This window comes from Oncorhynchus gorbuscha, linkage group LG19 (assembly GCF_021184085.1).
Source record: "Oncorhynchus gorbuscha isolate QuinsamMale2020 ecotype Even-year linkage group LG19, OgorEven_v1.0, whole genome shotgun sequence".
NCBI lineage: Eukaryota > Metazoa > Chordata > Actinopteri > Salmoniformes > Salmonidae > Oncorhynchus > Oncorhynchus gorbuscha.
Window position 1 is genome coordinate 3,939,069 of NC_060191.1, and position 15,000 is coordinate 3,954,068.

Sequence of the window (15,000 nt, forward strand, 5' to 3'; positions counted from 1 at the left end):
TGACCCCCTCCAAACACACACACCCTTAATAGAAATTAACAATGACCCACCCCCTCCAAACACACACACACACACCCTTAATAGAAATTAACTATGACCCCCCCTCCAAACACACACACACACACTTAATAGAAATTAACAATGACCCCCTCCAAACACACACACCCTTAATAGAAATTAACTATGACCCCCTCCAAACACACACACCCTTAATAGAAATTAACAATGACCCACCCCCTCCAAACACACACACACACTTAATAGAAATTAACTATGACCCCCCCCTCCAAACACACACACACTTAATAGAAATTAACAATGACCCCCCTCCAAACACACACACCCTTAATAGAAATTAACAATGACCCCCCCTCCAAACACACACACACAATAGAAATTAACTTAATATAAATTAACAATGACCCCCCTCCAAACACACACACCCTTAATAGAAATAAACTCTGACCCCCCCCCTGCTCTCCAGTCATAGAGGATGTCTTTATACCCATCTCTCTAATAATGTATGAGCTGTTGGCTTTTCCCAGAAAAACCCAATGTTTAACCTACAGATCGGACCGCATTCCATGTTTTCCCATTTAAGGTGAGGGAGGGCTGGGACGGAGAGATAAACAGAGCGATCAGGACGACAGTGATCCAAAAACCAACCAAGCTCACGACTGAGTACACACACGCGCACGTGTGTATGCACGACACTAGAGGATTAGAGAGTGTGAGCGAGAGAGAGCGAAACACACAGAAAGACTGAAAGAGAGAAAGAATATACTCTCCCCTTCCCCCATCCTCTCCCAGAAGACACTGTTTGGTATACAGTCAAAAGTTTGGACACTCCTACTCATTCAAGGGCTTTTCTTTATTTGTACTATTTTCTACATTGTAGAATAATAGTGAAGATATCAAAACTATGAAATAACACATATGGAATCATGTAGTAACCAAAAAAGTGTTAAACAAATCAAAATATATTTAATATTTTAGTAGCCACCCTTTGCCTTGATGACAGCTTTGCACACTCTTGGCATTCTCTCAACCAGCTTCACCTGGAATGCTTTTCCAACAGCCTTGAAGGAGTTCCCACATATGCTGAGCACTTGTTGCTGCTTTTCCTTCAATCTGCGGTCCAACTCATCCCAAACCATCTCAATTGGGTTGAGATCAGGTGATTGTGAAGGTCAGGTCATCTGATGCAGCACTCTATCACTCTCCTTCTTGGTCAAATAACCCTTACACAACCTGAAGGTGTGTTGGGTCATTGTCCTGTTGGTGTATCGCTGCAGAATGCTGTGGTAGTCATGCTGGTTAAGTGTGCTTTGAATTCAAAATAAATCACAGACAGTGTCACCAGGAAAGCACCCCCAAACCATCACACCTCCTCCTCCATGCTTCATGGTGGGAACTACACATACAGAGATCATCCGTTCACCTACACTTTGTCTCACAAAGACAAGGCGGTTGGAACCAAAAATCTCAAATTTGGACTCCAGACCAAAGGACAGATTTCCACCTGTATAATGTCCATTGCTCATGTTTCTTGGCCCAAGCAAGTCTCTTCTTCTTATTGGTGTCCTTTAGTAGTGGTTCTTTGCAGCAATTCGACCATGAAGGCCTGATTTACGCAAACTCCTCTGAACAGTTGATGTTGAGATGTGTCTGTTGCTTGAACTCTGTTAAGCATTTATTTGGGCTGCAATTTCTGAGGCTGGTAACTCTAATGAACTTATCATCTGCAGGTAACTCTGGGTCTTTCATTCCTGTGGCTTTCCTCATGAGAGACAGTTTCATCATAGCGCTTGATGATTTTTGCGACTGCACTTGAAAAAACTTTCAAAGTTCTTGAAATTTTCCAGATTGACTGACCTTCATGTCTTAAAGTAATGATAGAATGTTGTTTGTCTTTGCTTATTTGAGCTGTTCTTGCCATAATATGGACTTGGTCTTTAACTAAATAGGGCTATCTTCTGTATACCACCCCTACCTTGTCACAACACAACTGATTGGCTCAAACACATTAAGAAGGAATTAAATTCCACAAATTAACTTTTAACAAGGCACAACGGTTAATTGAAATGCATTCCAGGTCACTACCTCATGAAGCTGATTGAGAGAATGCCAAAAGTGTGCAAAGCTGTCATCAAGGCAAAGGGTGACTGCTTTGAAGAAACTCAAATATGAAATATATATTTAGATTTGTTTAACACTTTTTTGGTAAATACATTATTCCATTTGTGTTATTTCATAGTTTTAATGTCTTCACTGTTATTCTAAAATGTAGAAAATAGTCAAATAAAGAAAAACCCTTGAATGAGTAGATGTGTCCAAACTTTTGACTGGTACTGTATGTGATCAGGAGAGGGTGATAAGTGACAGTGTTTCCATGGTGACCCATCATCAGACACATGCTAAAACAAACAGCCTACTCTACTGTTGAAGTGTTTACATCAATGATAGTGCTACTACATCAGCATTACTATCAACCTAGATCAGCATTACTATCAACCTAGACCAGCATTACTATCAACCTAAACCAGCATTACTATCAACCTAAACCAGCATTACTATCAACCTACATCAGCATTACTATCAACCTAGACCAGCATTACTATCAACCTACATCAGCATTACTATCAACTTAGACCAGCATTACTATCAACCTACACCAGCATTACTATCAACCTAGACCAGCATTACTATCAACCTAGACCAGCATGACTATCAACCTACACCAGCATTACTATCAACCTACACCAGCATTACTATCAACCTAGACCAGCATGACTATCAACCTACACCAACATTACTATCAACCTAGACCAGCATTACTATCAACCTAGACCAGCATTACTATTAACCTACACCAACATTACTATCAACCTAGACCAGCATTACTATCAACCTAGACCAGCATGACTATCAACCTACACCAGCATTACTATCAACCTAGACCAGCATGCCTATCAACCTACACCAGTATTACTATCAACCTAGACTAGCAATACTATCAACCTAGACCAGCATGACTATCAACCTACACCAGCATTACTATCAACCTACACCAGCATTACTATCAACATAGATCAACCTAGACCAGCATTACTATCAACCTAGACCAGCATTACTATCAACCTAGACCAGCATTACTATCTATCTACACCAGCATTACTATCAACCTAGACCAGCATTACTATCAACCTAGACCAGCATTACTATCTATCTACACCAGCATTACTATCAACCTAGACCAGCATTACTATCAACCTAGACCAGCATTACTATCTATCTACACCAGCATTACTATCAACCTAGACCAGCATTACTATCAACCTAAACCAGCATTACTATCAACCTAGACCAGCATTACTATCAACCTAGACCAGCATTACTATCAACCTAGACCAGCATTACTATCAACCTACACCAGCATTACTATCAACCTAAACCAGCATTACTATCAACCTAAACCAGCATTACTATCAACCTAAACCAGCATTACTATCAACCTAAACCAGCATTACTATCAACCTAAACCAGCATTACTATCAACCTACACCAGCATCACTATCAACCTAGACCAGCATTACTATCAACCTAAACCAGCATTACTATCAACCTAAACCAGCATTACTATCAACCTACACCAGCATTACTATCAACCTAAACCAGTACACACACTTGATCTTTAAGTGGGTGTTTAAAATATTTTAAAGTGTGTGTCTTAATCTCCTGTAGCTGTGTGTGTGTGTGTGTGTGTGTGTGTGTGTGTGTGTGTGTGTGTGTGTGTGTGTGTGTGTGTGTGTGTGTGTGTGTGTGTGTGTGTGTGTGTGTGTGTGTGTGTGTGTGTGTGTGTGTGTGTGTGTGTGTGTGTGTGTGTGTGTGTGTGTGTGTGTGTGTGTGTGTGTGTCAGTGAGTAGTCTAGCCCAAACGCCTATTTGTGTCCAGAATTATTTCTACAGGTGGCTGGGTTCCCATTATTCGCCTACCTTTGTGCATGCCGGTGTATTTGTCCTTTATCACCGTCAGCTCGTAGATCTTCCCGAACTGTTCAAAGATCGGTTTGAGGTCCTTCTCCTCTAGATTCCGAGGAATCTGCCCCACGAACAGCTTGATCGCGTCGGCTTCCTTCATCAGAACACAGTGGGGAGAACGACAGGCGCTCTGCGCGGTTCGAGGCGAGAAGAGTGGGGTGAGTGCGAGCAGAGTCGTGGTCCTCTGGAGAGGAGCGACCAGAGCTGGAGGGTGTTGGAGGAGAGAAGGAAAAGGAGAACGACAGGCGCTCTGCGGGGTTCGAGGTGAGAAGAGTGGGGTGAGTGAGAGCAGAGTCGTGGTCCTCTGGAGAGGAGCGACCAGAGCTGGAGGGTGTTGGAGGAGAGAAGGAAAAGGAGAACGACAGGCGCTCTGCGGGGTTCGAGGTGAGAAGAGTGGGGTGAGTGAGAGCAGAGTCGTGGTCCTCTGGAGAGGAGCGACCAGAGCTGGAGGGTGTTGGAGGAGAGAAGGAAAAGGAGATGGACATAAAAACAGGATATGTAAATGTGTCATTTTATTTTTTTCACAATATAGGATAATCATTGATTAATTGAATAAAACCAAATCAATATTTTGGATGAATTCTGATATCCTTACAGTATTAGCCTATTGACACAAACAATGGCACTTGCGCCTCTCATAAAAACAATTATGCAAATGATGATCAGCCAATCAAAAAATAATTAAGACATTTAAATTGCAATAAAACAGAAATTAAAATGAAATATCAATAAAAGTGATATATTACCTTTAGGACGTGAGAGTGTTCGGAGCCCCTGGGGAAAGGAAAATATATGGTTTAGACGGTAGATGAGCGCTGTAGAACGGCTGTGAGCGGTTTCTTTGTTTGGCCAGCTGTAAGTTACATACACTCATTGGATGTCAACGTATGGGGGCTCATCTCTTTGTCCGCCCCGGCTCAACATACACACAAAACACACACAAAACACATGCGCACAAAAACACAATATGGAGCCTTGGTTTTAAAAATCCTACCGATTTCAAGAGATCCTTCACTCCACGTTGTAAACTAATTCCCAGGGTAATTTGAGATGATTTTGTTTATTTTTCCACGTTTTGCCGTGGCGTTGTTGTCTTCAGTGCGCGTCTCCTGTTACCCTCCCTCCGGGAATAGTAGGCTCAATGCGATTCGTTCTCCGCTCTTTGTGCCAATCGCTCCCTCTCCCGGTTTCGAATCCGTAACAGATCAGTGGAGTTGCTGCTCCCGTTAAGGTCTCACGTCTTTGCAAGCGATCATCAGATCACATATCCCCAACCCGGTGCCTTGGTGATCCGTTATTTGCTATATCCTCTCGTCACGACTCTTGGCAAATCCGGTAAAGCCAGTCAGTCACTCTCTGAGTACTGCCCTGTCTGTTAGAATAGTCAAATTTCTGCAATAATTAGGCTACAAGGCTATATTCTTTAAAACTATTTCTGCAGCAGCCAGCTATTGATAAATCCAGCAGTCCATTTATATAGACATTTAAGGGTTAACACATATATTAAAATATACTTATTAATATCTAACGTTTCCCTCCCGCGCTACCCCTCTTTTCCCTCAGTGTATAGGCTACCGTAGCTTTTGACGTCGTCTGCCGGTGTCTCCCTCTCTCTCTATCCTACCCTCCCTCCCCCCTCTCCCTCGAGCGGTTGACAGGCTGTGACGTAAAAGGCAGGGACCGTCAAAAACTCTACTCCAACCGTAAAAAGAAAACCCATCTTATCTTTCGTAGACGTAGCCTACACCTTTTAGCCCTGAAAGTAGCACATAGGGAACACTGTGGAATATATATGGACAGCTATTTCAGTTATCAAAACCAGGATTAGTCGACCATTTCAATAAGCGTTTTCAAACAAGCTCTTTGACTATGTCTACGTTAGTGTCCAGTGTGTGAATGCTCGTGGACGGTGCCTGTAGTTCTGGAACGCCGTGCTACCTATTGTTCTGGCCGCGAGCTCTGGCCGTGGTGCTGAAGCCTGCCATACTACCAGCGCGCGCGAGCGGCGTCACGACTCCAGCTGCGCACACAACACACACACGCCAGCCTTGAGGTTGCCTTAACCAGTTCTCTTCTGCGTGTTGAACAAACGCTAAATTCGTAATCATATCCACGACGTGCACAAATAGGCTAGCCTAATGTGCGAGAGAAAGGGGAGAGAGCGAAAATAGAGAAGATGATAGGCCTATACTACAGACTACACTGATCTAACAGTATGGGTTAACCTACAATAATACACCGTCGTTTCAGCCTAGTGAGGGAGGGATCCTCACCGCTCTGATACAGACAGGCACAGCAGACCTCATCTGTCCATGGTCCTGAACCAAGATATTTACAACCTTCATCAAACTATGAAGCATTTTAACTCATCTTTATTGCTGGTGGGGTTCTCTTTGGTCTCTTTCCGGTGTGTGTTTGTTTTCTTCTTCTGCCACCCCCCTCGCGCTTGAGGAGAGGAGTCAAGAGAGTTCAGGGTAATTTACTCTGAAAGGTCACCATCTGCCTCCCACCACCTCATGCCCCCCTCTCCCCGCCTACTGCCCCCCACCGTTATATATCGTCAGTTCACACACGTGGGGTCTATACCAGGCACAAGCCGCTGGACGGCACGCGCGGCCTACCACCGGGATCTACACCGTATCACTCACTGCGCGTAGCTGTAGGCAACATGACCATGCATGAGGAACTGATGCTCGGGCCTCTTTCATGGTGGTGTCAGAACTGGGGCTTTTCGGTTTCTCTGTCGTCTGTGGAGTAGGCCTAGGGCTAGAATAGGGCGAAATGGCCCCCTATAGACCTGGATTTATGGTCAGGTTAGCATTTACACCCAGAATGAAGTCTTTTGTTTCGTAGAGGAAACGTTAGATCCATGAAGTCATATTAAGCTTACTTGAGTTATTATCACAACACAACCTAGTCTATTCTGAACAAGGGAAGACAAGTTGACTACAGCTTTACAAGCACACAATACCGCCACCTGGCCACTGTTGATGATATGAAGGTCTACTTAATTACAATGTACTGTAGGTCTCAGTACACATCTAGGCCTGCTAATTGGGGGAAAGAAAAAGGCGAACTATTTTCTGGTTTCAGTTTTTATTTCAGATTAAGTTTGTAATAGCATTTTCCACACACTCGTTTGCCTTTTTCAAAATAATACAAAATCCATATACTTCTACACAATAACTTCTGATCATAAACTCTGACACGGTAGCAACAGAGGGAATTTGCTACAGCTCCTATTTAAGAAAAAATAATAAATTACATGTATTTTTTATAATAGATAAATTACTATCCTTTTTTCAGACTTTTTAATATAATTCTTTTTGTTTCTACTAAAAACGATATAAAACATGAAAATGATATTCACAGAGACTCACACAAGAATACACCCACGGCTGCATACTCACAGAAATAAACACAAATAGGCAATTTCAAAGAGACAGGAAGACAAACACACACACAACACACACCATCCAAGGGTAGCAAAATATAATTTGTTCTTCTTAATATGATGACTGAAAAATATGAATAGTTTATATGAATATATGCATACAGTTAACATGTACAGTACGCCTAAAATTCAAATCATACCACAATATAGGAGATATTTATGTATATGTATATTAAGTATATGTTCACACAGAAATATAGACATACAAATGTAATATTGACTGACATATATACACATCGTTCACCTGTGGAGTGTGTGTGTGTGTGTGTGTGTGTGTGTGTGTGTGTGTGTGTGTGTGTGTGTGTGTGTGTGTGTGTGTGTGTGTGTGTGTGTGTGTGTGTGTGTGTGTGTGTGTGTGTGTGTGTGTGTGTGTGTGTGTGTGTGTGTGTGTGTGTGTGTGTGTGTGTGTGTGTGCGTGCGTGCGTGCGTGCGTGTCTGTCTGTCTGTATGCTGTAGACGTAACATGTTACAACTATGTCAAGGCATAGGGGCAATATCTGTTAAAAAGAGCTTTGTTTAAGTCCAAGACAGAACTCTTTTAAACATTTTCAGTAAAAACACAAATTAGTCAGGGAGATGTTACTTGCTCCTTTGGAAGTTAAAGGCCCAGTGCACTCAAAAACGTGATTTTTCTGTGTTTTATATATCCTTCCAAACTATGAGTTTGGAATAATACTGTGAAATTGTGAAAATTATGATAATGCCATTTTAGTGTAAGAGCTGTTTGAAAAGACCACCTGAAATTTCTCCCTGTTTTGGTGTGATGAAGTTTTGGTCTGCATGGTGACATCACCAGTTAGTTAAGAGACCAAAAAGATAAATAGTTTCAAACGTCTCTGCCAATAACAGCTACAGTAGTTTTCAGTTTCCTAGCAAAATTCTTGCTTGAGAAATTGCTCTTTGCTAAGAAGTTATTTAGTTTCTTTTTGACCATTTGAATTGAAAACAGTCACAGTAAGGTACTTCATTGTTACCCAGAAAGGATTTGATATGGAGATAAAAACAGCTGAATTGAACTCTTAGACATAGCTTTGCATATTGTGGCAAATGCATTTCTGAAAATGAATGCATAAATGAATACAATGTTATTTCAATACCTACCATTCTTGAACGTATTGATGGGTCAGATGATACAAATGTCTCAGGTAGTGGTATATTTTCTGTATGTAGCAGAGGTGGTTGGGTGTAACCTTGGCTGAGGCCTGAACACTGGTATTAGCTTTCAAGGTTAATGCCTTGGCTTTAGTTCAGTGGGCTAACAGTCGTGAGGGCACAGGTTGGATACCTGGACAGTCACCAATAGACCATACAGTCGTTTCATTCTACCCCTGCTTGTTTTCAGATTGGGGGCGTTCTCGGGTTATGGACATCTCTCCACTATTGTCCTTTAAAAACAGGTCACTTGTACTAGGCCACCATTTTACATTTTGGTATGTTTTCACCAAATGTTGATGATGCTGTATAAACACTGAGGAGACATTTCAAATCGTTTTTTGGCATATAGAACACAAACATAGAAAACATACATCATAGACTTACACTGCTGTTGGGTTATACCTTCTGGGTCCCATCTATCCATACTAGCATACTACATAGTATGCATGGACAATACTTCACCTCACACTAAGTAGTATGCAAGTTTGGCTACTGGGACAGAGCTCTGGACCCAGGTCCTGGGTGTACATACATCACCCACAGCATCTCTAACCCATAGAAACAGAAAGAGTGGACATAGAAATCAGATATGTTCCATATTTATGGAGCTCTGTACAATGTCATTGGCACATTTTTTGCATATGCAGATAACCCACAAAATGTAAGAAATGTAGTAAGTAACACATTAACTCACATTCCAAAACATCCCTTCTATAACGGCTGTACATCTGGCCCAGAACACAATTCAATCCCCACTTTATGTGGTAATATATCCACTCTACCCACTCCATTTCTATGGTCTGATCATTTCTATGGTAACCTGCGCTTTGACTTCTAACCCCTTAAACCCTGACCCCTGGCTGATCTCAGCTGGAAGCCTGTTATTGGCTGGTCAGTGCCTCTTGGCCCGCTGAGCACTCTGGGTACATGAGGCGCAGCAGGCTGTCTTGTAGTAGGAGTAGACACACAGTCTGGCCTGAACCACCATCACACAGTTATGACGCAGGTCCCTGCAGTTCTCATCTACAGAGAGAGCAGAGGAGAGGAGAGGAGAGAGGAGAGGGGAGTAGAGCAGAGGAGAGAGGAGAGGAGAGGGGAGTAGAGGAGAGGGAAGAGTGGAGGGGAGGAAGAGAGGGGGAGAGGGAAGAGGAGGAGAGGGAAGAGTGGAGGGGAGGAAGAGAGGGGGAGAGGGAAGAGGAGGAGAGGAGAGGGAAGAGTGGAGGGGAGGAAGAGAGGGGGAGAGGGAAGAGGAGAGGAGGAGAGGGAAGAGGAGGAGAGGGAAGAGGAGGAGAGGGAGTAAAGAAAGGGTTAGATTTCAAATCTCACAAGCATCTCACACATACTGTACAGTGCCTTCATATAGTATTCACACCCGTTGACTTTTTCCACATTTTGTTGTTACAGCCTGAAATTAAAATGGATTAAATTGAGATTTTGTGTCACTAATCTACACACAATACCCCATAATGTCAAAGTGGAATTATGTTTTTTACAAATATTTACAAATCAATAAAACATGAAAAGCTGAAATGTCTTGAGTCAATAAGTATTCAACCATTTTATGGCCTCAATAAGTTCAGGAGTAAAAATGTGCTGAACATGTCACATAATAAGTTGCATGGACTCCCTCTGTGTGCAATAATGGTGTTAAACCTGATTTTTAAATGACTATCTCATCTCTGTACCCCACACATACATTTATCTGTAAGGTCCCTCAGTCAAGCAGTGAATTTAAAGCACAGATTCAACCACTAAAGCCAGGCAGATTTTCCAATGCTTCGCAAAGAAGGGCACCGATTGGTAGATGGGTAAAAAATCAAGCAGACTTGAATGTCCCTTTGAGCATGATGAAGTTATTAATTACACTTTGGATGGTGTATCAATACACCCAGTCACTACAAAGATACAGGTGTCCATCCTAACTCAGTTGCTGGAGAGGAAGGACATCACTCAGGGATTTCACCATGATGCCAATTGTGATGTTAAAACAGTTTAATGGCTATGATAGGAGAAAACTGAGGATGGAGCAACAACATTGTAATTACTCCAGAATACTAACATAAATGTGAAAAGACGGAAGCCTGTACAGAAAGAAAAAATATACATTCTGTTTACAATAAGGCACTAAAGTAATACTGCAAAAAATATACATTCTGTTTACAATAAGGCACTAAAGTAATACTGCAAAAAATATACATTCTGTTTACAATAAGGCACTAAAGTAATACTGCAAAAAATGTGATAAAGAAATGTTTTGGGCAAATTCAACACAACACATAATTAAGTACCACTCTCCATATATTCAATCATGTTGGTTGGCTGCATCATGTTATGGGTATGCTTGTCATCGGCAAGGCCTCGGGAGTTTTTTCAGGATAAAAATTAACGAAATAGAGCCAAGCACAGGCAAAATCTTAAAGAAAAACCTGGTTCAGTCTGCTTTTCCACCAGACACTAGGAGATGAATTCAGGAGAAATATATACCTTTCAAGGCCAAATATACACTGGAGTTGCTTACCAAGACGATACCCTGCGGATGGAGCCACAGTGTCTCCTGTCCCCTCCTGTCTCAGCCTCCAGTATTTATGCTGCAGTTGTTTGTGTCGGGGGGCTAGGGTCAGTTTTTTATATCTGGAGTACTTCTCCTGTCCTATTCGGTGTCCTGTGTGAATCTAAGTGTGCGTTCTCTAATTCTCTCCTTCTTTCTTTCTCTCTCTCGGAGGACCTGAGCCCTAGGACCATGCCCCAGGACTACCTGACATGATGACTCCTTGCTGTCCCCAGTCCACCTGGCCATGCTGCTGCTCCAGTTTCAACTGACCTGAGCCCTAGGACCATGCCCCAGGACTACCTGACATGATGACTCCTTGAGTCCACCTGGCCATGCTGCTGCTCCCAGTCCACCTGGCCATGCTGCTGCTCCAGTTTCAACTGTTCTGCCTTACTATTATTCGACCATGCTGGTCATTTATGAACATTTGAACATCTTGGCCATGTGCTGTTATAATCTCCACCCGGCACAGCCAGAAGAGGACGGGCCACCCCACATATGCTCTCGCTAATTCTCTCTTTCTTTCTCTCTCTCGGAGGACCTGAACCCTAGGACCGTGCCCCAGGACTACCTGACATGATGACTCCTTGCTGTCCCCGGTCCACCTGACTGTGCTGCTGCTCCAGTTTCAACTGTTCTGCCTTGTTATTATTCGACCATGCTGGTCATTTATGAACATTTGAACATCTTGGCCATGTTCTGTTATAATCTCCACCCGGCACAGCCAGAAGAGGACTGGCCACCCCACATAGCCTGGTTCCTCTCTAGGTTTCTTCCTAGGTTTTGGCCTTTCTAGGGAGTTTTTCCTAGCCACTGTGCTTCTACATCTGCATTGCTTGCTGTTTGGGGTTTTAGGCTGGATTTCTGTACAGCACCTTGAGATATCAGCTGATGTACGAAGGGCTATATAAATACATTTGATTTGATTTGATTTTAATGTTCCTGAGTGGCCTAGTTACAGTTTTGACTGTTAAAGATAGGGCTGTCTGCTGCCCCCTTTGGAGGAATTGCGTGCCCATAGTAAATCTGTCAAAAATGTCTAATATATGCATATAAAAAATATTATTGAATAGAAAACACTCTAAAGCTTCTAAAACCGTTTAAATTATGTCTGTATGTAAAGCAGAACTCTCAGGGCAGTCATTCTCCCAAACTCTCTCTTGTCATCATAAAAGTTGGCCCAACTTTAACGTCATCGCCCCCACCCTTCCCAAGCACCTACAGACCCAGGAACAGTTTCTATGTCTTCAGCGCGATGTCTGCTTTCAATGGGGCTTCTCATTGTGAGAATCGCGCACTCACGAGAGTTTTGGCGGGCCGAAACCTTTCGGTCACGCGAAAAAACAGGTTACTCTCATGCGCGCTCTGCTCGGGTGATGTCTTTTTCCAAAGATTGATTAAACGATGTGTTTCTGTTCATCCTCAGGATTGTTGTGCATCTTTATAACATGCTAAAACTTGATTCTGAACATAGTTTGACAAGTTTAGTCGACATATAATATGTAATTTCGACGTTTTGGTGCGCATCCACTTGACTTTTGGCTGCATTTCAACCGAAATATGTCGTGTTTGATAACCGAAAGACACAGACTTCAAAACTAAACGCTGTTTTTGGTAAGTATAATTCCTTCCAGGTCTTCTGATGGAAGAACAGCAAAGGTAAGGAAATATTTATGTGGTAAATTTGGGTTTCTGTGGACTCCAAGATAGAGGAGCCATAATGCTAATTTCTGAGCGCCGACTCATATTATAGCCTAGTGAACCAATTCTGTAACGTTAAAAATAAATGTAACACAGCGATTGCATTTAGAAGAAGTGTATCTTTCTATATATATGTAGAACATGTATATTTAGTCAAAGTTTATGATGTGTATTGCTTGTTATCTGACGTTATCTGCCGGAGCTATCGTCATTTCTCAGGACATTTGAGTAGCATTTTTTGAACAATGCGTCATTGTAAACAGTGATTTATGGATATATACAGCATATTATTGTAAAAAACATTAATGTACTGTGTAACATGTTATATTACTGTCATCTTATGAAGATTTCAAAAGGTTAGTGAATTAATTTTCTTTTAATCCTGCGTTTGTTGAATGCATATTTTTGTTCAACTTGGCTATGTAAATTAGCTGTGTCTTCGGTGGTGGTTTGACATAAATATGTGCTATGTTTTTGCAGTAAAACATTTTAGAAATCTGACTTGCTGGGTAGATAAACAAGGTGTTTATTTTTCATTTGAGCAAATTGGACTTGTTAATGTGTGGAGGTTAAATATTTTTAAGAATATTTTTTGCGTTCCATGCGCCACATTCCAGCTGAACGTGGGGGGGGGGTCCCAAATGGGAACACTGAACCTCAACAGGTTTTAAATCGGCTTGAAAATCTATGGCAAGACCAACTTGATAGAGCTTGAATAATTGTTTTAAGAATAAATGGGCAAATATTGTACAATCCAGTTGTGCAAAGCTCTTAGAGACTTACCCAGGAAGACTCACAGCTGTAATCACTGCAAAAGGTGATTCTAACATGTATAGACTCAGGGGGTTGAATACTTATCTAATCAAGACATATTAGTGTTTTATTTTCTATATATACAATTATTATTATTTATTTTTTTCAGTGACATTACAGAGTATTTTGTGTAGATCATTGATAAAAAATTACAATGTCCATTTTAATTCCACTTTGTAACACCACATGTGGAAAAAGTATTTTCTGAAGGCACTGTAAACATACAGTACACACACACACACACACACACACACACACACACACACACACACACACACACACACACACACACACACACACACACACACACACACACACACACACACACACACACACACACACACACACACACACACACACACACACACACACACACACACCTGCGACCTGTGGACTGCAGGGTATGGTATTGCAGAGCTGCTCCTGGTCAGGTTTATCTGTAAGGGAGCATTCTGGGCTGTGCTGTTTGTCAGATGTGAGACACCGTACTTCTCTGATCTGTAGCCCCTTACCACAGGAACGAGAGCACTGAGGGAGAGAGATAGAAGAGGAGAAAGAGAGAGGAGTATGGTCAACATATTTCTTGTGATCAACACTCATTCAAGGTCATAATTATGTTCTCTCTCCTCCTTTTATCCTCTCTCCTCTCCTTCTCTCCCTCCCTCTCTCCTATCCTCCTTTTCTCCTCTCCTCCCTCTCTCTTCTCCTCCCTCTCTCCTCTCCTCTCCTCCCTCTCTCGTCTCCTTCTCTCCTCTCCTCCCTCCCTCTCTCCTCTCCTCCTTTTCTCCTCTCCTCCCTCTCTCTTCTCCTCCCTCTCTCCTCTTCTCTCCTCTCTCCTCTCCTCTCCCCTCTCCTCTCCTCTCCTCTCCTCTCCTCTCCTCTCCTCTCCTCCCTCTCCTCTCCTCTCCTCTCCTCCTCCTTTTATCCTCTCCTCCCACTCTCCTCTCCTCTCTCTCTCTCTCCTTCTCTCCTCTCCTCTCCTCCCACTCTCCTCTCCTCTCCTCCCTCCCTTCTCTCCTCTCCTCTCCTTCTCTCCTCTCCTCTCCTCTCCTCCCTCCCTCTCTCCTCCCCTCCTTTTCTCCTCTTCTCCTCCCTCCCTCTCTCCTCCCCTCCTCTCCTCTCCTCTCCTCTCCTCTCCTCTCCTCTCCTCTCCTCTCCTCTCCTCTCCTCTCCTCTCCTCTCCTCTCCTCTCCTCTCCTCTCCTCTTCTCCCTCTCTCCTCCTTCTCTCCTCCTTCTCTCCTCTTTCTCTCCTCTCCTCTCTCCTCCCTCTCTCACCGCGCTCCAC

At 42.7% G+C, this 15,000-nt stretch overlaps 2 protein-coding genes across 4 annotated transcripts in view; both read right to left on the reverse strand.

The window, feature by feature from the left end:
* LOC124005463 (CUGBP Elav-like family member 3) overlaps positions 1-5,641 on the reverse strand; it is a 100,857-nt gene extending 95,216 nt beyond the window's left edge. The window contains exons 1-3 of one of the 3 annotated variants that reach the window (XR_006833619.1): positions 5,035-5,640; positions 4,787-4,814; positions 3,996-4,484 (exon numbers count right to left, since the gene is read on the reverse strand). Coding sequence is in view for 2 of the 3 variants with exons in the window: in XM_046314752.1 (XP_046170708.1) it covers positions 3,996-4,140 (145 nt within the window). In the remaining variant the exon portion in view is untranslated. Of the gene's footprint in view, positions 1-3,995; positions 4,485-4,786; positions 4,815-5,034 lie in introns of all 3 variants that reach the window. The other 2 variants (XM_046314752.1, XM_046314751.1) reach the window with 2 other exon arrangements.
* Positions 5,642-7,119: 1,478 nt separating this feature from the next.
* LOC124005930 (thrombospondin type-1 domain-containing protein 4-like) overlaps positions 7,120-15,000 on the reverse strand; it is a 59,966-nt gene continuing 52,085 nt past the window's right edge. Inside the window, exons 17-19 of the mRNA XM_046315574.1 lie at positions 14,991-15,000; positions 14,095-14,242; positions 7,120-9,672 (exon numbers count right to left, since the gene is read on the reverse strand). The exon at positions 14,991-15,000 is cut by the window's right edge and continues 170 nt beyond it. Coding sequence (XP_046171530.1) covers positions 9,542-9,672; positions 14,095-14,242; positions 14,991-15,000 — 289 coding nt within the window. The 3' untranslated portion in view covers positions 7,120-9,541. The remainder of the gene's footprint in view (positions 9,673-14,094; positions 14,243-14,990) is intronic.